This window comes from Macaca thibetana, chromosome 12 (assembly GCF_024542745.1).
Source record: "Macaca thibetana thibetana isolate TM-01 chromosome 12, ASM2454274v1, whole genome shotgun sequence".
Taxonomy (NCBI): domain Eukaryota; kingdom Metazoa; phylum Chordata; class Mammalia; order Primates; family Cercopithecidae; genus Macaca; species Macaca thibetana.
This window is the reverse complement of record NC_065589.1, coordinates 116,750,758-116,771,934: the sequence shown is the minus strand read 5'-3', so window position 1 is coordinate 116,771,934 and position 21,177 is coordinate 116,750,758. Positions and strand designations below refer to the sequence as shown.

Genomic DNA, 21,177 nt, shown 5'->3' with positions numbered 1-21,177 from the left:
AAAATGTCAGATTTTATTATCTGTAAGATTAGTCTTCTAAGCCGCCTCTTCAGTGTGTCATCCTCTCTAGGCAGACAAGCCTGCGTCCCACTGTCCTTACGGCAAATTAGATAATGGTCCTTCTGATATTGTTTTGTTACTGAGTATAAATTGAAGCACATTTTTTAGAAAAATGACAATAGTTGCCCAAAATTAGATATAACTCAGATTTTGGGGTTTTAAATGGAAAAGTTCAACTATTTAAGTACAGCATATGGGCAGGTTTTTATTAAGTGAAAATAACAAACCTGTAATTGTGAAAAACAGTTTCATGAGGAATGCAAGTGCCAGCCTGCGCAGCCTTCGCTTCATTACATCCGGGAATTTATATTTATCTGCTGCTTAGCTGTCTTTATACCCAAACCTATTTTAGTCTAAATAGAATAATGATGATAAAAGCAGCTACTACTTACTGAGATCCTCTGATGTGCGAAGAATTGTGTTTAATGTATGTTAATTTCTTAAATTAATGGAACAACTTGTTTTTTTGTTTGTTTGTTTTTTGAGACGGAGTGTCACTCTGATGCCCAGGCTGGAGTGCAGTGGTGCAATCTCAGCTCACTGCAACCTCCACCTCCCTGCCTCAGCCTCCCGAGTAGCTGGGACTATGCCTGGCTAACATGGAACAGCTTTTCAAGGATTTCTTATTTTATAACACAGCTAAGAAGCAGAGTTGATCTTTAAGTTAAATAGTTAAATCTGTCCAACTCTAAGCTCTTAGGGACACTGGGCTGCATTATAGGGCTTCCCTGTGTGTGTGTGTGTGTGTGTGTGTGTGTGTGTGTGTGTAGGTGTGTGCATATATGTGTGTTTGGGAGGGCTTTTTTGTTGTTTTGGGGGGTGAGAAGAGGGAGATGTGGTCATAGCTTTAGCAAACCTGTCAACACTGCTTCTGAAATACAAGAGGCTTCTATATGTCTCTTTCTCAGGAGCTATTCCTTATTGAGTACTTCAGTATATTTAAAATTTTAATTTTGTAGATGTTTGCTGAACTGCTATTATGTGATAGATTCTGGGATCAGATTTTCAGAGAAGCATTGTAAGCCAGATTTAATAAGAAATAGTGAAGTAACTAATATTGAAATTGTGAAAAGATTTGTTAAACTAATTAACCACAAAACATGCTTATAAGATTCAGAGAGACTTTCCAGGCCAAATTAATGTGACTTGCTTGTGTGTGTTACAAAATATTCCAGACGTAGTAAAAGGCATAAAGAATGATATACTTTGGGGGGCCGAGCCAGGCGGATCACCCGAGGTCAGGAGTTGGAGACCAGCCTGGCCAACATGGTGAAACCCCATCTCTACTAAAAATATAAAAATTAGCCAGGCGTGGTGGTGTGTACCTGTAGTCCCAGCTGCTCACGAGGCTGAGGCAGGAGAGTTGCTTGAACCCCGGAGAGGGAGGTTGTGATGAGCCAAGATGGCGCCACCACACTCCAGCCTGGCGACAGAGTGAGACTCTGTCTCAAAACAAACAAACAAAAAGCCATATACCTAACATCTGCTTAAGATATAAAATGTTACTAATATAATTGAAGCCCCAATTTATTACTTCTCGAGTACATAATTCTTCCTACACCTCAGGTGATTGTCTCCTTTCTTTTTTCTTTTTTTCTTTTTTTTTTGAGACCGAGTCTTGCTTTGGCACCCAGGCTGGAGTGCAGTGGCACGATCTCCGATCACGGCAGCCTCCGTCTCCCGGGTTCAAGAGATTCTCCTGCCTGCCTCAGCCTCCTGAGTAGCTGGGATTTCAGGCACCCGCCACCATGCCTGGCTAATTTTTGTATTTTTATTAGAGGCTGGGTTTCACCATATTGGCCAGGATGGTCTCGAACTCCTGACTTCAAACCATCCTTCCGCCTCAGCCTCCCAAAGTGCAGGTATTACAGGGGTGAGCCACCGTGCCTGACTAATTGTCTCGTATGAAACAAAATAAAGACTATGTTTATGAACTTTGTATAAATGATAGTACGGGATGCTCTGATTCTTCTGCAACTTGCTTTTTTCCACTCATGGTAGTATTTTTGAGATTTATCCATGTTGATGCTTGTAGTTCCAATCCATTCATTTCGATTGCTTGTCGTATTTCATCGTATGAGTACCCCATCCTTTTCTTATCTGTTCTGCCGTTGATGGACAGTTGTTTCCAGTTTTGGCAGTTAAAAAATGACACTGCTATTAATATTTTATGGTTCCTCCTTGTGTATATATGTGAGATTCCTTAGGGTATCTATGTATGAATGAAATTGTAGGATCAAAAGGTATGTGTATCTTCAGTTTTACTAAAGATTGCCTAATTGTCTCCAAAAGTACTGCTCCTTTAAGTGCCTGCTGTCATCGATGAGGTTTTCATTGTTCTCTACCTTTGCCAGTAGGAGGTATTGTTAGACTTTGTAATTTATCAGTTAGACGAGTGATATGTCTCATTGTTATTTTGAATTTCCCTGACTACTAGTGAGGTCGTATAGCTTTCCTTACATTTATCAGTATTACAGGTATTTTTTTTTCTAATACTTACTCTTACTGTATATTATGGTTTAAAGTTACATGCAAAGTTGTAAGTAGCACAAAGTAGGTACTGGTACTACTAGATAGAACTACGCCCTGCTTGTATCTTTAAAACAAATGGGTTTTTGATACTTCAGAAAGTGAATGTGAGAGTTAGAGTTACATCTTTCAACACAGATAAATGAAAAGCGATGCTGAAAGGCTTGTGGAAGCTACATATAATACACCATGTTTTAAAGTTAACCATACTGTGTATCTGTGGGCACAGTACTTCAGCCTATTTGTGTTTCACTTTTTCTGTATGAGATGATCTTACCAACCTCACAGGCTGATTGGAGGTGAGTGGGCAGTCGATGATAGAATGAGTGCTAAGCACTTAGAATAGTATCTGGCATGTAAGCATTGTTGATATATAACAGAAAGTGTTGCTGGGCTTGGTGGCTCGCACCTATAATCCCAGCACTTTCAGAGGCTAAGGCAGGAGGATCACTTGAGCTCAGGAGTTGGAGACCAGCCTGGGTGACAGAGTGAGACCCTGTCTCAAACAAAACAAAACAAAGTTAAAAAATATATATAGAAAGTGTTGTTATTGCTGCACATAATAGTCTATTTTCTGTAGATTCAAATGATACGAATTAGAGTGTAAAATTATGTATTGGAATGGTGTGTGTGAGTCACTGCTCTGTCGTCCCAGGGCAGGAAATGCTGGTGGAATTGGGGAGGGTACACGGGACTTCTGATGTATTTTCTTCCTAAAAGTTGATGCAGTTGCATCAGAATGTTAAGATTTGACAGGATAGTGTAGCAGGTTCTTTTTTTTTTAACTGTTTGCTTAAGATACTTCAAAACAAAAATATTTTTTAAGCATGGAAAAAAACATTGGCAACTGTGCAGAAATTTTTTGGAGGAAATAATTTGGGGTGGTTTTCCAATTTGTGTGTGTGTGTGTGTGTGTGTGTGTGTGTGCATGTATTAGAAAGCATGGACTTTGGAATTAAATTGATGCTTGAATCCTGACTCCATTATTTGCCAGCTTTATGATTTGGGGCAGTTGATGCAATCTCTCCAAGTCAATCTTCTCATCTTTAAAATATTATCTCACTTAATTCTCTCACTAAAGCGTGAGGCAAAATGCTTCATGGTTTGGTGAGAGAATTGAATGAATTAAATGAGATAACATTAAGACCTGGCACATGTGCCTAGTACTTAGTTTTAGGATGAAATATACATACTGAGCTTTAGTAATGTGAAAGACGGGTACACCATCATATATAATTAAATCAGCCCTGAAATCTGGCAGCATTTATGAGATTGAAATGCTGTCTGTTGATAGTTGATTCTAATATAAATGTGCTTCCATCTCAGGGCCAGCTGAGGGGCCCACTGACGTAGGGTACCCACAATAGACGTGTGTTTGCCATGTGTTTGTGTTTGGCCATTCTGCTTCTCTGCTTCCACACATACACACGCCCCTGTGTTACTTTGGTTCATCTTGTGTACCCTGTCAGTTTTCTGCTGGTCAGAACATCTGTGTCTGTGACAGAGCCGTCCAGAATTGCAGTGGATAGGTGGGCATAATCACTTGACCCTTCTGGGGACTCTGGAACCTGGCTTCTGTTTGGGAACTCTGTCAGTCATCATGCAGCATGGAAGAGGGGGCTGGTGCCGGAGAGCTGATGATAGAGATGCAGGCCAGGCGCTGGTAGACAGCTGTGAGCTGGCTTCATTCAGACGGTTCTCGTGTCTCTCGCCACAGGAATCCCTCACATGGCTCCTGAAGAAGTGACCATCACAGTTCGCCTCATCCGTTCCTTTGAGCATCGCAATTTCAAACCTATAGTGTATCATGGAGTGAATTTGGACCAAACTGTAAAGGAATTTATCATATTTCTAAAGCAAGGTATGAGATGTGAAAGCCATTTTGTTTTACTAGTACTTTTTTAAAATAGCTGACTATGACATTAATAATAATCTTTAACAAATCCTAAAGTACTTTGAAAGATTAACCTGGGTTCTAAGCCAGGTGCTGGGTGAGCCCCTATTCTGGGCCCTGGTATCTGCAGAGGGCCTCCCTCAAGGATTCTCACTGAATAGTCTGTGTCCTCATGAGGGATTGTGACCGTCATTTTTGGCTTTTTTTTTTTAATTAAAAAAAGGCAATATCTAGGTTTGTTGTTAATGGGCTTATGTATTTGGAGGTTGATTAGCAAGGGAGTGCAGTGTAGCTGATTGTGGTACCCAGCTGAGCACAGGGGGTGTGGGGTGGTCACATGGGGAAGCGTGGCAGGAGGGGAGCGGGGGCCGTACAGCAGGAAGTCATGAGAGCTGCTGATAATTGTGGTCACAGACACAGAAACGGTGGTGCTAGTTTATTGTTTCAAACTAAAAGTATGCATGAAGTTAGTCTTCATTCTGTTACGTCCTCAATGGGTTTCTCTTCTCTGTTTTTAATTATTGAAGTGTTCTAATCATCGACCTTTGAGAAAACATCTAAAATAAGGTTTTATTATTTTAATTGAAGTGTTATTTATATATGGTGCAATCTGCAGATTTCTTGTATAGTTCCATTGGTTTTGATGAATAATATTGCTGTATGTCCAATGTAATTTTTTTTTACTTTGACATGATTTCAGAGTCATAGACAAGCTGCAGGAACAGGACAAAGAATTCCTGGATGCTCTTCACACAGATTCCCTGTGTGAACATTTTGTTATGTTTGTTTTATTCCTGTGGAGGCCAGAGCAGCTCCATCTTGGATGCTGGTCTGCCATATTGACTTCTCATTAGCCCCAGTTTCGAGATGCCTCTAAGATTTCCAGGTTATCTGCTGTTCCTTGTGTAAGAACAGGTACTTACTATAAATCCTGACCTTAGGTCGAACAACCTTGATGTTACTGTGCTTTGCTTGCCCTGCACATCCCTTCAGATCACCCTTTCCTATGGTATAAGCCCTGGGTCTGGGGGATAATGGTGTGTGGATCCATTGTCTTGTCCTGCCGAAGCCTGAGACACAGACATGGCTTCTGTTTGTAAGTTCCTGTTCAATATGTCTTTCTAAGAAACTGAATGTGTCAGCCTCCGTCTTCAGCCTCTCAGCTTCCTCGGACTTTCTGGGGTAGGTTCACATAGACCTGCTCACCTTGAAACAATTCTCCTCACTCCCTCCCCTCTCTCCTCTTCCCCGTTCTCTCTCATTCTCCTCACTCCCCTCTCTCCTCTTCCCCATTCTCTCTCATTCTCCTCACTCCCTCCCCTCTCTCCTCTTCCCCATTCTCTCTCATTCTCCTCACTCCCCTCTCTCCTCTTCCCCATTCTCTCTCATTCTCCTCACTCCCTCCCCTCTCTCCTCTTCCCCATTCTCTCTCATTCTCCTCACTCCCCTCTCTCCTCTTCCCCGTTGTCTCTCACTCTCCTCACTCCCTCCCCTCTCTCCTCTTCCCCGTTCTCTCTCACTCTCCTCACTCCCTCCCCTCTCTCCTCTTCCCCGTTCTCTCTCACTCTCCTCACTCCCTCCCCTCTCTCCTCTTCCCCGTTCTCTCTCACTCTCCTCACTCCCTCCCCTCTCTCCTCTTCCCCGTTCTCTCTCACTCTCCTCACTCCCTCCCCTCTCTCCTCTTCTCCGTTCTCTCTCATTCTCCTCACTCCCTCCCCTCTCTCCTCTTCCCCATTCTCTCTCATTCTCCTCACTCCCCTCTCTCCTCTTCCCCGTCCCCGTTCTCTCTCACTCTCCTCACTCCCTCCCCTCTCTCCTCTTCCCGGTTCTCTCTCATTCTCCTCACTCCCTCCCCTCTCTCCTCTTCCCGGTTCTCTCTCACTCTCCTCACTCCCTCCCCTCTCTCCTCTTTCCCGTTCTCTCTCATTCTCCTCACTCCCTCCCCTCTCTCTCTCTCCTCCCCGTTCTCTCTCATTCTCCTCACTCCCCTCTCTCCTCTTCCCCGTTCTCTCTCACTCTCCTCACTCCCTCCCCTCTCTCCTCTTCCCGGTTCTCTCTCATTCTCCTCACTCCCTCCCCTCTCTCCTCTTCCCCGTTCTCTCTCACTCTCCTCACTCCCTCCCCTCTCTCCTCTTCCCCGTTCTCTCTCTCACTCTCCTCACTCCCTCCCCTCTCTCCTCTTTCCCGTTCTCTCTCATTCTCCTCACTCCCTCCCCTCTCTCTCTCCTCTTCCCCGTTCTCTCTCATTCTCCTCACTCCCCTCTCTCCTCTTCCCCGTTCTCTCTCATTCTCCTCACTCCCTCCCCTCTCTCCTCTTCTCCGTTCTCTCTCACTCTCCTCACTCCCTCCCCTCTCTCCTCTTCCCCGTTCTCTCTCACTCTCCTCACTCCCTCCCCTCTCTCCTCTTTCCCGTTCTCTCTCATTCTCCTCACTCCCTCCCCTCTCTCCTCTTCCCTGTTCTCTCTCATTCTCCTCACTCCCCTCTCTCCTCTTCCCCGTTCTCTCTCATTCTCCTCACTCCCTCCCCTCTCTCCTCTTCCCCGTTCTCTCTCATTCTCCTCACTCCCCTCTCTCCTCTTCCCCGTTCTCTCTCATTCTCCTCACTCCCCTCTCTCCTCTTCCCCGTTCTCTCTCATTCTCCTCACTCCCTCCCCTCTCTCCTCTTCCCCGTTCTCTCTCACTCTCCTCACTCCCTCCCCTCTCTCCTCTTTCCCCGTTCTCTCTCACTCTCCTCACTCCCTCCCCTCTCTCTCCTCTTCCCCGTTCTCTCTCACTCTCCTCACTCCCTCCCCTCTCTCCTCTTCCCCATTCTCTCTCATTCTCCTCACTCCCTCCCCTCTCTCCTCTTTCCCGTTCTCTCTCACTCTCCTCACTCCCTCCCCTCTCTCCTCTTCCCCGTTCTCTCTCACTCTCCTCACTCCCTCCCCTCTCTCCTCTTCCCCATTCTCTCTCATTCTCCTCACTCCCTCCCCTCTCTCCTCTTTCCCGTTCTCTCTCACTCTCCTCACTCCCTCCCCCCCTCTCTCCTCTTCCCCGTTCTCTCTCACTCTCCTCACTCCCTCCCCTCTCTCCTCTTCCCCATTCTCTCTCATTCTCCTCACTCCCTCCCCTCTCTCCTCTTCCCCGTTCTCTCTCACTCTCCTCACTCCCTCCCCTCTCTCCTCTTCCCGGTTCTCTCTCATTCTCCTCACTCCCTCCCCTCTCTCCTCTTCCCCGTTCTCTCTCATTCTCCTCACTCCCTCCCCTCTCTCCTCTTCCCCGTTCTCTCTCATTCTCCTCACTCCCCTCTCTCCTCTTCCCCGTTCTCTCATTCTCCTCACTCCCCCAGATAAGGTAGCATCCTCAACAAAGAAGAGTAAAATTTTAGAGAAGTGACAAGACAAAGGAAATGAACTCTGAATCTCTCAGGGTGACAACTTGTGGGAAGGTGAATAACCAATAGATAGTTACTAAAACTCGTTAATGTGGATTCTGTTGTGCCATCTCTAGACTGATAAGGGTCTAAAGTTGTCTTCAGTGGTTAACCTTTGTTTTCCCTGGTAGAGAGGTGGGCGGGATACTTTTTGTCTTTGTAAATCTATTGTATGTCCTGATTTTAGGCAAACAGAGGGAGGGCTGAGAGCTTTCCTGCATCTGCTGCTGCTTAATTGCCCTTAGCTAAAAAAAAAAAATCCTTAGCTAAAGAGGCGTATTTTGAGGGCCACTTCCTGGTCTCTGACAGTGTCAATTAGAAAGTGTTGTGTTTTTGAGAGGTCGTTACCCAAAGCATAGTCAGAGTTTGGAATAGAAACAAATCCCTACTTTTTTATTTATAATCTTCATGTGTTTTATGGGTTGCAGCGTTTCTTAATGTTCTTAATAGCAAGTGCTGTGATGTTCTTTGTACAGTGCAGACTAGGTTCTTGAAGTCCTTGAGAATAAGGTGTGTTTTCAAGCTGCTGCAGTGGCAGGGGAGGATGTCTGTTTCCCAGGGTCGTGGTGTTCTTTTCTTCCCAGGTACCACGATGCCTTCCCCGGCAGAGCAGTGGTACTGGTCACAGTGAGAGGCGCAGACCCGCCTCCTCACACCTTTCATCTGCAGTGGGAATAGCAGCCACTGCTTGTTTCAGTTGTGCACTTAAGGAAATGTGTTCCACTGACTAAAAGGTGAACTTTTGGGGTACAGGCTCTTTTGCGTTGTGGGCTCTCTGTCCAAGCCTTTGTCATTTGATTTGAGGTACTATGGAACTCTGAAAGGTTGATGGGCCACATATTTGCCTTTTATGAATTGTGTACATAACAAAGACCAAATAGTTTGATAGTGAGGGATTTTTGAAATGTGTAATAATAATAATGATAGCAAACATGACTATGTATCAGGTACTATACTAAGAATTTTACCTAGAGTATCTCATTTCATCCTCACAACATCCCTCTAAAGTTGGAACCATTTTACAGGTGAAGAAACTAAGGAACAGAGTGTTTAAGAAGCTTGCTTGGCCACCTGCAGTGGATCATGTCTGTAATCCCAGCAATTTGGGAGGCCAAGGCAGGAGGATCACTTGGGCCCAGGAGCTTGAGGCCAGCCGGGGCAATATAGCAAGACCCTGTCTCTCCAAAAATCAAAAACAAAACAAAAAACAAAACAAAAACTAGCTGGGCGTGGGGGCATATATCTGTAGTGCCAGCACTCAGGAGGCTGAGGTGGGAAGATCGCTTGAGCCCAGGAAGTTGAGGCTGCAGTGAGCTTTGATTGCACTACTGCACTCTAGTCTGGGCCACAGAGCAAGACTATGCCTCAAAAAAATAAATAAACGAATAAAACTTTCCTGATGTTGCACGGGTAGTAAAAGGCAAAGCTGCAAATCAACCCAGGCATACTAACTATCAAACATGTACTCTTACTAAACACTGCACTAAATTGCTTCTTTATTCTTCTCTACTGCCTCACTTGCTTGAGTGGGATCTCTGAAATAAGTGGATGGACTCTGTGTCAAAAAGGTCTTTGAATTTAGTTCATCTTGCTCTAGTATTTTGAATGCTGAGTGCTAGCGAGATTGTTTGGCAGTGGCATAGGGAATTTTGTACAGTTACAGAAATGGTCATTGTGAAGAAAGATCTCTTGGAGTTATTTTACACACTTTATTGCCTTCCTTTCTTTTTAAATTAAATTTTATTTTTCGATCCTCCTCCCTCCCCAAGGCTTTCTAAATGTTCTTTTCTTTTGTAGTCACGTTTTGCCATCCACAGGTTAACCTAGTTACCTGCCATCATTCTTTGTATTTTCTCCTCAGCCAAAAAGTTTTGGTTAAATTTTATTCATTCTCCATTGAGAATCATGGCCCTAGAGCATCAGGTCATCAAAACCTTAAGTCGTGTAAATACAATAAATATAAATGTATATATTTACATATAAATATAATAAACCTATTGCTGATGTATGAGAACTTTCTTTCTTCCTTCCTTTCTTCCTTTCTTCCTTTCTTTCTTTCCTTCTTTCTTGAGACATAGTCTCGCTCTGTTGCCCAGACTGGAGTGCAGTGGTGTGGTCTCAGCTAACAACCTCTGCCTCCTAAGTTGAAGCGATTCTCCTGCCTCAGCCTCCTGAGTAGCTGGGATTACAGGTGTGCGCTGCTATGCCTGGCTAATTTTGAATTTTTAGTAGAGATGGGGTTTCACCATGTTGGCAGACTGGTCTCAAACTTCTGATCTCAAGTGATCCATCTGCCTCAGCCTCCCCAAGTGCTGGGATTACAGGCATGAGCCACCACACCCGGGGCCTGGGAAATGGATATTAACCAGATATTATGATCATAGAGGTATCATAATATATTACCATCTATAGATGACTGTATTTTTTAGGTTCAGAATACTAGACAAACCAATTATCTAGATAACATAAAATTATTTTAATTATTCTTAATTTGCAAGCATTTCGATTCTTACTAATACTTCAGATCTGGTTTCCAAATGTAAAGTCATCCCAACTATGAAAAAGAACACTGTGGAAGCTCTGTCCAACCTTCCAGTTCAGTCTGATGTTTTTCTCAGGGTTAGACTGGGCTTATGGGTTTTTGAGAGGAAGGTCACAGAGGCACAGAGTGATTTTATCGGATCGTATCAGAGGTGTACGCTTTCCACATGATTTAGGATTATTGATGTTGACCTTGATTAAGTGGCAGAAGTCATGTCAAGTTGCTCTACTGTAAAGTTACTCTTTTCTTCCTTTCCTTTTCAAATTATACTTTTCAGAAGGAATTCATATCCACAGTTAAACACTCGGGGGTTATGCTCCCCTTCCTTTAGAATAAAATATGTACAAAAATCCTTTGGAGTTCTGTGTGGCAGACTTGACTTTGTTGCTCAGATTATGCTAGCTTTGGGAGTTCTTTCAGTTGCTTCCTGTGCTCCTCTGACACACGCCCTCAGTGTGCATGGGTGCACGTGTTCAGTACTTTTTCTTTCTGCTACTACCGGATGCTCCAGACTTGTCTTGTACATGTCCTATTCCTAGAATCAGCTTTATTTCCAAAGAGTCTCGGTTCTTTTTTAGTAGAAAATGGTGTTAGAAACCAGGATCTAGGTAGTAGATGTGTTCATTGCTACTAGAGTGTTATTTCTTTCTTTCTTTTTTCTATGGTAGATATCTAAAGACCAAGGAGTGTCATTTTAAACTGTCTCAGCTGATCAGGCAAAGAAACATAGGTGTCTATATTAACTTCTGCATATGTACATATGTATAAATATTTTTATATGTAACGATCTATATGTAAATATGTTAAACATGAATTCTTACTGATCTTTCCATCTCTGATCCATTACCCTATGGTTCATTCTAGCTTCCTCTCCTTGCTTATCTGTTAATTCCCACACCAACAGTGAGAAACGTGGTCCCACCATCTGCTATCCATTTATTTAATTGTTTAATTCTAGCATACAGGTATAGCAGTGTATCCCCATGGGAAGCACTTGATGTCAGTTAGATACAGTCCTTTTGTGTCCTTTCGCCATAAGCACTGCAGTCTTACAAAATCTGTTCATTGCCAGAGTTATTTAGATCAGCACTTTTTTTTCTACTCCCTTCAGTAAGGTTGTTGTAGCTTTTGTAGTACAGATAGATTAGATTCTCTTGTCACCACCTGCATTCTTTCCTGGGATCCACTGACTTCTTAATTTAAAAAAAAATTTTTTTTGAGAAAGGGTCTCACTCCAGTTGCCCAGGCTGGAGTGCAGTGGCATCATCTCGGCTCGCTGCAGCCTCAACCTCTTGGGCTCAGGCGATTCTCCCACCATAGCCTCCTAGCAACTGGGACTACAGATGCATGCCGCCATGCCTGGCCAATTTTCATTTTTATTTATTTATTTTATTTTATTTTTTATTTTTACTAGAGACGGGGTTTTACCATGTAGCCCAGGCTGGTCTCAAAACTCCTGGACTCAGGCAGTCTGCCCGCCTCAGCCTCCCAAAGTGCTAGGATTATAGGTATGAGTTGCTGCGCCCGACCTTTTTTTTTTTTTTTTTTTTTTAACTTTGCATACATTGAGGTTCACTCTTTGTGCTACAAAGTTCTTTGGGTTTTTCACAAACGGGTAATGTCGTGCAGCACCGTTACAGTGCCGTACAGAATAGTTTCACTGCCTAAAATATCCGCTGTGCTTCACTTCTTTATCCTCTCCCTCCCCATGCTGCACCCTTGGCAACTACTGATTTTTTTCTTATCTCTGTATATTTTCCAGAATGTCACTGAATTGGAATCATACAGTATGTAGACTTTTCAGAATGGCTTCTTTTACTTAGAAATATACATTGAAGGGGTCAGGCACAGTGGCTTATGCCTGTAATCCCAACACTTTGGAAGGTGGAGGTAGGAGGATCACTTGAGCCTGGGAGTTTGAGACCAGACTGGATAACACAGTATGACCCCATCTGTATTAAAAAAAAAAAAAAAAAGAAACATGCATTGAACATGCATTGAAGGGTCCTTCATGTCTTTTTGTGACAAGTCATGTCTTTCTAATCTCCATTAATCTGGAACAGTCCCCCACCTTCTTTCGTTTTTGATTATATTAATTTTTAAAGAAAAACTTAGGCCAGTGTCTTATAGAATGTTACATAATTTGCATTTGTCTAGATTGTTTTCTCATTATTAGATTCAGGTTAAGCAGTTTTGGCAAGATTACCATGTAGGTCAGGGGTTAACAAACTACAATCTGTGGACCATATATGTACCACTTTTGTGCTTTAGTGGTAGAGTTGAATAGTTGGGACAGACACTGTCACAGAGATGGAGACTCGCCCACAAAGCCTGAAATGCTGACTCGCTGGCCTTTACCAAAATAGTTTGCTGGCCTTGATGTAGGTGATTCTTCCTTGTATCACATCAGGAAGCACTGAATGTCAGTTTATCCCTTCATTGGTGATACAGATTTAAATCCTTTGGCTAAAGGTGCCATCCACCAGATTTTCCTGGTGTGAAAGTGTCTTTCAGATTTATAAGTAGTCTACGGAGTGATAAACGTTGAGACCGTTTACGTATCTTGTTTCTAATGGTTTTAGCATTTATTGATGATCCTTATCTGAATCATTGGTGGTTGAAAAACTGTGATTTTTCCAATTCTATGATTCTCTCTCCATGTATTATCTGGCACACTTCTGTAAAGAAACACTCCCTTGAAGCCTCTCTTTTTTCGAAAGGAATACAATAATTTGACTGCAGCACAGTCGTAACGTATTATTGCCTTATCACATGAGGCAGTTCCTTCAACATATTGTTAAGGCAATGCTTTCTTGTTTTTACTACTCTACTACAGGATGTACTACAGATTCTTTAAGTACTTAACTCTGTAATTTTAATATACAAAATAATACATGGCCTGGCGTGGTGGCTCACACCGTAATCCCAGCACTTTGAGGGGCCAAAGCAGGAGGATGGCTTGAGCGCAGGAGTTTGAGACCAGTCTAAGTAACATAGCAAGACCCTCATCTGTACTAAAAATTTAAAAATGTTGGCCTGGCCTGGTGGTACCTTCCTGTAGCCAAGCTATTTGGGAGGCTGAGATGGGAGGATTGCTTCAGCCTGGGAGGTTGAGGCTGCAGTGAGCCATGATTGTGCCACTGCACTCCAGCCTGGGCAACAGAGAAAGACCCTGCTCAGACAAAACAAAACGAAACTATTTTTATCATCTCCGGCTATTAATCTTTGGAATGAGAGTATAACAACAGAGCGGGTGTGCTAACCTAGGGATGGCAGGTGGCTTCTTCTAGGGAGTGAGTAACAGCGGGACTGGGGAAAGATAGAGAGGTTTCAGCTGTTTCCAGATTGTTCTACTTAGTTAAAAAAAAAGTAAAGGATCTATAGTAATATGACTACATGTTAACATTTGTAAAATCGGGTTGGTGGGTTAAATGAATTTTTTTGTTCTACTCTGTGCTTTTCTATAATTTAGATTATTTTATAATTAAAAAGCATCTTAATATAGCTTTACCTTGGAATCTTACCATCATGTCTGATAAAGATACCTTATCAGGTTTGAATGTTGGTGCATAGTTTTGATTATTAGGTGTTTGGTATTCTTTGTCCATATAGATTAGTCATTGGTTTAGTTTTTTTTTTTTTTCCTTTAGGTGTTTATGCTTTCTCAAAGGTCTTCTAATGTAGATCCAGCATCCAATAAGTTACAGATTGTACCACTTCTATTTTTGGAGCCTTTACTGTGAGGCAAAGAATTATTTTATTGCCTATTGATATTTCAATGGTTTTCCAGACTTTATTGATTTTTGTATTGAAATGTGTGTTTTAACATTTCAGACTCCCCTGGGGCATCCTAATTTTCAGTAGTATATTTGTTAAGTTGTCCAAATTTTTCCACTGATTTTTTTTTTATGGAGACTTAATTGTGTGAGAAAAGTTAGTGGTTACCTTCTCGTGACCTTCCTTTCTATTAATGAAATATTAAATTAGTTTTTGCAACATTCTGAAGTCTTAAGTTCAAAGGTGGGAAAACATAAAATGAAAGAATAACTCAGTTCAAAGTGGGAAATAATTTTCAGAATATAATAGATATGTCATAGACTTTTGCTTTCAGCCAGGATGGAGTGGGACCAGGGGACCAGGCTTGCTCTTCTATATTAAACAACTAAAAAAACGGTTTATAATATATAAAACAATCATTTCCCTGGGATCGGGGAAACAGGCAAGGTGACCCCTATGATTGTGCCACTTTCCAGGCCACAGGGCGGGGAGAGGGCATTCAGCCAAAGCTGGTGGGTTCCATGAGTTTAGGAGTCAGAGCTGGCAGTCTGGAGTGGAGCCTGGAGCGTTCACAGGGCAGAGTACAGGAACATGGAGAGCTGTACAGAGAGATGGGGAGCTCTGAAGATTTGCAGAGGAACTTTGAAGCTATGCAGAGTGTGAGTCTTCAGTTGTGTATGGATCAGTGCAAGCAAGTAAAGAAACCACTGGAAGCCTGGGAAAGAACCACCTAAAAGTAGTAGAATGAGAAATGCTTGGAGCTCCTACAGGGCTGGGAATAGATTTTATTCCACCTGGAGCGGAAACCTTGTTATTCACAGGCTGTCGGGCAGAGTATCCAGAAGGGTGTTGCTGCAGTAGTAGAGCAAAATTAGCTGTAGACTGAATTCTGCCCTGGTCCCACCTAACAAAGTTCAGAAGCACAACGTGAAAGGATCACATTGTTTCCAAGTAATTTAACTGTGTCCCAGAAGAAAGCTCAAGAAAGCTTACAGGAATACAGGAATATCCAGCACCCAACAAGATAAAATTTACAGTGTCTAGCATCAAATCAGAACTTACCAGGCATGCAAAGAAGCAAAATATATGATCCATAATGAGCAGGAAAAAAAAAAATCAGTGGAAACCAACCCAGAAATATTGCAGGTGATAAAATTAGTCAACAAAGATGACAGAGATAATTATAACCATATTGCAACTGTTCAAGAAGCTAGAGGAAAGATTGAACATGTTAGCAATGGAAGATATTTAAAAATACCTGAATTGAAAATAGTGTCTGAGATGGGTATACACTGGACAGGATTAGCCTGCAGATTAGATGCTGCAGGAGAAAAGGTTAGTCAACTTGAAAACTTAGCAATAAAACAATCTAAGATGAAACACAGAAAAAGACTGGAAAAAATAAAGAAGTGGGGAGGCATGGGACAACTTCTGGTAGCCAAATATACGTGTAATTGGAGATGGTGAAGGAGAGGGGGATGGGGGACAGATGATATATTTGAAGAAATAATGGTTGAAAATTTTACAAATATGATAAAAACTAGAGACTCACAATTCCAAGCAGTTCAACAAATCCCAACCAAAAGAAACATGAAGAAAGCCACACCAATGTATACCATAGTCTAACTGCTTAACTGGTGATAAAGAAAAAAAAATCTTAAAAGCAGCAAGAGAAAAAAGAACACATTACATAAAAAGGAACAAAGATGAAATTGACAGCTGACTTCTCATCAGAATCAATGCGTGCCAGAAAGAAGATACTGGATTAACTTTTTTTTTTGTTTGAGATGGAGTCTTGCTCTGTCGCCCAGGCTGAAGTGCAGTGGCACGATCTCGGCTCACTGCAACCTCTGCCTCCCAGGTTCAAGCGATTCTCCTGCCTCAGCTGCCCAACTTGAGTAGAGGCATGTGCCACCAGGCCCAGCTAATTCTTTTCGTATTTTTAGTAGAGATGGGGTTTCATCATGCTGGCCAGGCTGGTCTCGAACTCCTGACCTCAAGTGATCCACCTGCCTCAGCCTCCCAAAGTGCTGAGATTACAGATGTAAGCCACCGCGCCCGGCCTGGAGTAACTTCTTTAAAGCAGTTAAGGAATGAAGCCAACATGAAGATGTTTTCAGACATACCAAAGCTGAAAGAGTTCATCACCTGGAGATCTGCACTGTAAGAAATGTTAGAAGGCCTTCTTCAGACGTAAGGAAAATGATACCAGACGTAAATCTGGATGCACACAGAGAAATAGTACTGGAAATGGTAAATACAATAAATATAAAATAGTTTTTCTTATTTTAAAAAAATTTAAAAAATATATTTGATCATTTATAGAAACACAACCACAACGTATTGTGGGTTTTGTGGGAAATTTATGACAGCAGTAGCATGAAGGCCAGCAGAGGAGAAATGGAAAAATCTTTTGCTGTTACGAAGTGCTCTAGTATCATTTGGAGGTTGACTGATAAAGATGTTTACTGTAAACCTCAAAGCACCTCCTGCCTCACAACCCCACAATCTAAGGGTTACAGCTAATGAGCTAACAAAAGAGATAAAATGGAATCGTAAAAGATTGTCAAATAGACAATCCAAAAAAAGAGAGTAAAAGAGGAAATAGAGAACAAATGGACAAATTTAAAGGAATAGCAAGACTTTAACCATATCAATAATCACATTGAAAGTAAGTGGTCTAAATACCCCAGTTAAAAGACAGACATGTAATAGGAAGTCCCAATTATATGTTGCCTACAAGCAATGTATTTTAAAGATAAAACTCAAGTTAGAATAGAAGGATGAGAAAGTTATACCATGCTAATATGAATCCAAAGAAAGGTGGAGGGATTATATTAATATCAGATGAAGTAGATTTTAGAGCAAAATATTACTAGGGATAAAACTGTCACTTCATAATGATAAAGGCATCAATTGAGAGGACGTAACAATGCACCTAACAACTGAATTTCAAAATAAATGAAGTAAAAACTCATAGAACTGCAGGAAGAAATAGATGAATGGAACAAATAGAAAATCAGTAAGGATCCGGAGAACTGAAAAACACTAGCAACCCAGTTAACTGAATTGACGTTTATAGAATCTTGCTTTCAGCAATAATGGAATTTACACATTTCTTTCAAATGCACATGGAGTGTTTATGAATAGTCCAGACTTCATGCTATAAAACAAATCTTAATAGATTTTAAAGGATTCAAATTAGACAGTGTCTGTTTTCTGTCCATAATGAAATTAGATTAGAAAATCAGTAACAGAAAGATCTCTGGAAAAATCTCCAAATATTTGGAAACCAAATAACACACTTCTAAACAGCCTAAGGGTCAAAGCAGAGGTCACAAGGTAAGGTATTTTGAACTGAGTGGAAATGAATATACAACTTTTCAAATTTTGTGGGATGCGTGTAAAAATAGTATTTAAAAGAAAGTCTATAGTACTAAAACACCTAAATATTAAAAAAGGTTTCAAATCAATGATTTCAGTCTCTATGTTAAGAAACTAGAAACAGAAAAGCAAATGAAACCTAAAATAATCAGAATAAAAGAAATAATAATGATTGCAGCAGAAAATAGAAAAACCATAGAGAAAATCAATAACAGTCGTCAAAGTTGGTTCTTTGAGATCAATGAAATTGAGGAAGCTCTAGCCAGACTGATCAGGAAATAGAGAAGATACAAGTTACCAGTATCAGGAGTGAGAGTTGTCATATCACTACAGACTTTCTACAGATATGAAAAGAATAAGGGAATATTCTTAACAATTTAATGCTAATAAATACGTTATCCTAGATAAAGTAGACAAATTGCTTGAAAGACCCAAACTATCAAAGCTGACTAAAAAAGAAACAGCCAGAACAACTCTGTATTTTAAAAGGAATTATGGTTAAAAAACACTTCCACAAAGAAAACTCCAGGCCCAGATGGTTTCACTGGTACATTCTACCATATTTTTAAGGAAGAAATAATCTCAGTTCTGCAGAGATTCTTCCAGAAGAAGGATGGGAGCCAGGCACAATAGTTCTTCCCTATAATCCCAGCTGTTTAGGAGGCTGAGGCAGGAGGTTCTCTTGAGGCCAGAAGTTTGAGAACAACCTGAGCAACATAGTGAGATGCCGTCTCTTAAGAAAAAAGAAAAGGAGGGGGGGAATATTTTTCAACTCATTCTCTGAGGTCATCCTTACCCTGATACCAAACCAGAGAAAGTTGTTGGAAGAAAATAAAGCTACCAGCCAATATCCATCATGAATGGAGATGTAAAAATTCTTGCCCAAACTTTAGTAAATCAAATCCAAAAATATTAAAAAGGATAATACATTATGACTCTCGGTTCTGCAAGCCACACACAAAGCCTAGTGCTGGCATGTGCTTCTGGTGAAGGCCTCAGGAAGCTTACTACCATGGCGGAAGGCAAAGGGAAGTCAACATGCCACATAGCATGTCACATGAGAGAGGAAGCAAGAGAGAGAGAGAGGGAGAAGATGTCAGGCTCTTTTTAACAACCGGATCTCATGTGAACGAATAGAGGAGGAACTTACCCATTACAGCATGGAGAGCACCAACCCATTTGTGAAGGATCTACCCCTGTGACCAAAACACCTCTCACTAGGCCCATCGCCAACATTGGAGGTTACATGTCAACATGAGATTTGGAGGGGACAAAACATCCAGATTGTGTCAATGACCATGTAGGGTTTATCCTAAGAATGCAATGCTGGTTCCACCAAAAAAAAAAAAAAAAAAGAATCTGTGTAATTCATCATATTAATAGTGAAGAAAAGAAAACTATAAGATTGTTTTAATTGAAGACAGAATCCAAAATCCATTCCTGCTAAAAAACTATTTCAAGCTAGGAATAAAAAGGAACTTCCTCTACCCGATGAAGGGTATTTATGAAAAACTGTTGCCTAACATCATACTTAATGGTAAAAGACCGAGTGCTTTCCTTCTAAGATAAGGAAGCAGGGACATCTGTTCATCATCACTGCTATTCAACATTGTAGTGAAGTTCTAGCCAGTTCATTAAGGCAAGAAAATGAAGTAAAAGGCAACCCTGTTTGAAAGGAGGATGTGAGACTGTCATTATTCACAGGCAATATGATTATCTATGCAGAAAATCCTATGAAATCTATACAAATGTTACAAACTGAGCTTAGCAAGGTTATAAGATACTAAGATATAAGATCAGTATACAAGAATTAATTGTATTTATAGTTATAAGCAATGTACAGTGGGAAACTGAAAAACATGATAAAACATCAAAAAAAATGAAAAACTTAGGATACATTTGGTAGAAGTGTAAGACTTTTACTCTAAAAACTTTAACTATCACTGAGAGAAATTTAAAGAGCCCTAAGTAAATGGAGAGGTATACTGTGTTCATGGATCAGAAAACTCAAAACTGTTAAGATGCCATGTGTCCTCAAACTGTGGTATTGATTCCAGTTCCAATCAAAATTTCTGCAGGCTTTTTTTTTCTTCCTTTCAGATAATACCAAGCTTATTCTAAAATGTATAAGGAAAGGCAGAAGACCTCAAATGGTCTTAACTCACAAAAAGAAGAAAAAAAGTTGAAGAAATTGCACTAACTGATTTCATGACTTACTGCTATAAAACTCTAGTAATCAGTACTGCATATGTGATATTGGTGTGTAGATAAACATGTACGTTAATGGGAAGCGGAGTCCAGAGACAGACACACAGATGTGTTAAATTGATTTTTGCTCAAGGTATTTTTGAGGAGAATGTAATTTTCCTAAACAAGGTATTTGGACAATTTGATAGGCATATGCAGATAAATGAACCTCAATGCTTACCTCCTACCGTATACAAAAATAACTCAAAATTGGCCAAGAACTAAATGTAAAAGGTAAAACTATAAAACATCTAGAAGAAAACAGCCACAAACCTTAGAGACTTTAATTTTGGTAAAAGTTTCTTAAATACAGCACAATAAGCACAAACTATAAAAGAAAAAAATCAGTTGGGCTTTAGCACAATTAAAAACTTTTCCTTTTCAAAATATACTAAAAAAATGAAAAACCAAACCACAGATGTGGAGAAAATATTTGTAAAACATACATCCAACAAGGAACTATTATCTAGAATAATAACAATTAAAACCAAAACCTCTTATAACTCAATAATAAGACACACAACACAATTAAAAGTGGGCAAAAGATTTGAACGGACACTTCACTAAAGAAGACATATATATGGCAGATAAGCACATTAATTAATACTCATCATTAGTCTTTAGTGAAACGGAAATTAAAACCACAATGAGATTACACAACACATCCATAAGAATGACTGAAATTTAAAGGAGTAACTGTAGCAAGTTTTGACTAGGATGTGGAAGAACTGAAATTCTCATATACCACTAGTGGCAATATTAAAAGGAACTACCACTTTGGAACATGATTTATCATTTCTTTCCTTTCTTTTGGAGACAGTCTTGCTTTGTCTCCCCTAAGCTGGAGTGCAGTGGTACAATCATAGCTCACTGCAGCCTTAACTCCTGGGTTCAAGTGATTCTCCTGCTTCAGCCTCCTGATAGAGTAGCTGGGACTACAGACACTACCATGTCTTTTTTTATTTTTGAGACGGAGTCTTGCTCTGTTGCCCAGGCTGGAGTACAATGGCGCGATCTCGGCTCACTGCAACCTCCGCCTCCTGGGTTCAAGCGATTCTCCTGCCTCAGCCTCCTGAGTATCTGGGACTACAGGCGTGTGCCACCATGCCTGGCTAATTTTTGTATTTCTAGTAGAGATGGGGTTTCACCATGTTGGTCAGGCTGGTCTCAAACTCTTGACCTCAGGTGACCCACCCACCTTGGCCTCCCAAAGTGCTGGATTACAGGTGTGTCTTTTTTTAATTTTTATTTTTGTAGAGACAGGGTCTCGCTGTGTTGTCCAGGCTGGTCTTGAACTCCCGGGCTTAAGCGATCCTCCTACCTTGGCCCTCC

General features: G+C 41.1%; 2 protein-coding genes across 48 annotated transcripts in view; one reads left to right on the top strand and one right to left on the bottom strand.

The window, feature by feature from the left end:
* The window catches only part of DBI (diazepam binding inhibitor, acyl-CoA binding protein), a 343,175-nt gene that overhangs the window by 21,230 nt on the left and 300,768 nt on the right, over positions 1–21,177 (bottom strand). For 2 of the 45 annotated variants that reach the window (XM_050752755.1, XM_050752762.1), the window contains exon 1: positions 7,497–7,507. The exons of 41 other annotated variants lie outside the window; for them this stretch is intronic. The gene's annotated coding sequence lies outside the window, so the exon portion shown is untranslated. Of the gene's footprint in view, positions 1–6,253; positions 6,264–7,496; positions 7,508–21,177 lie in introns of those variants that run through there. 2 more of the 45 variants (XM_050752788.1, XM_050752780.1) reach the window with 2 other exon arrangements.
* Positions 1–21,177, top strand: part of C12H2orf76 (chromosome 12 C2orf76 homolog) — a 447,011-nt gene that overhangs the window by 381,106 nt on the left and 44,728 nt on the right. For all 3 annotated transcript variants that reach the window (XM_050752721.1, XM_050752720.1, XM_050752723.1), the window contains one exon: positions 4,307–4,450. In XM_050752721.1, coding sequence (XP_050608678.1) covers positions 4,318–4,450 — 133 coding nt within the window. In that variant the 5' untranslated portion in view covers positions 4,307–4,317. The remainder of the gene's footprint in view (positions 1–4,306; positions 4,451–21,177) is intronic.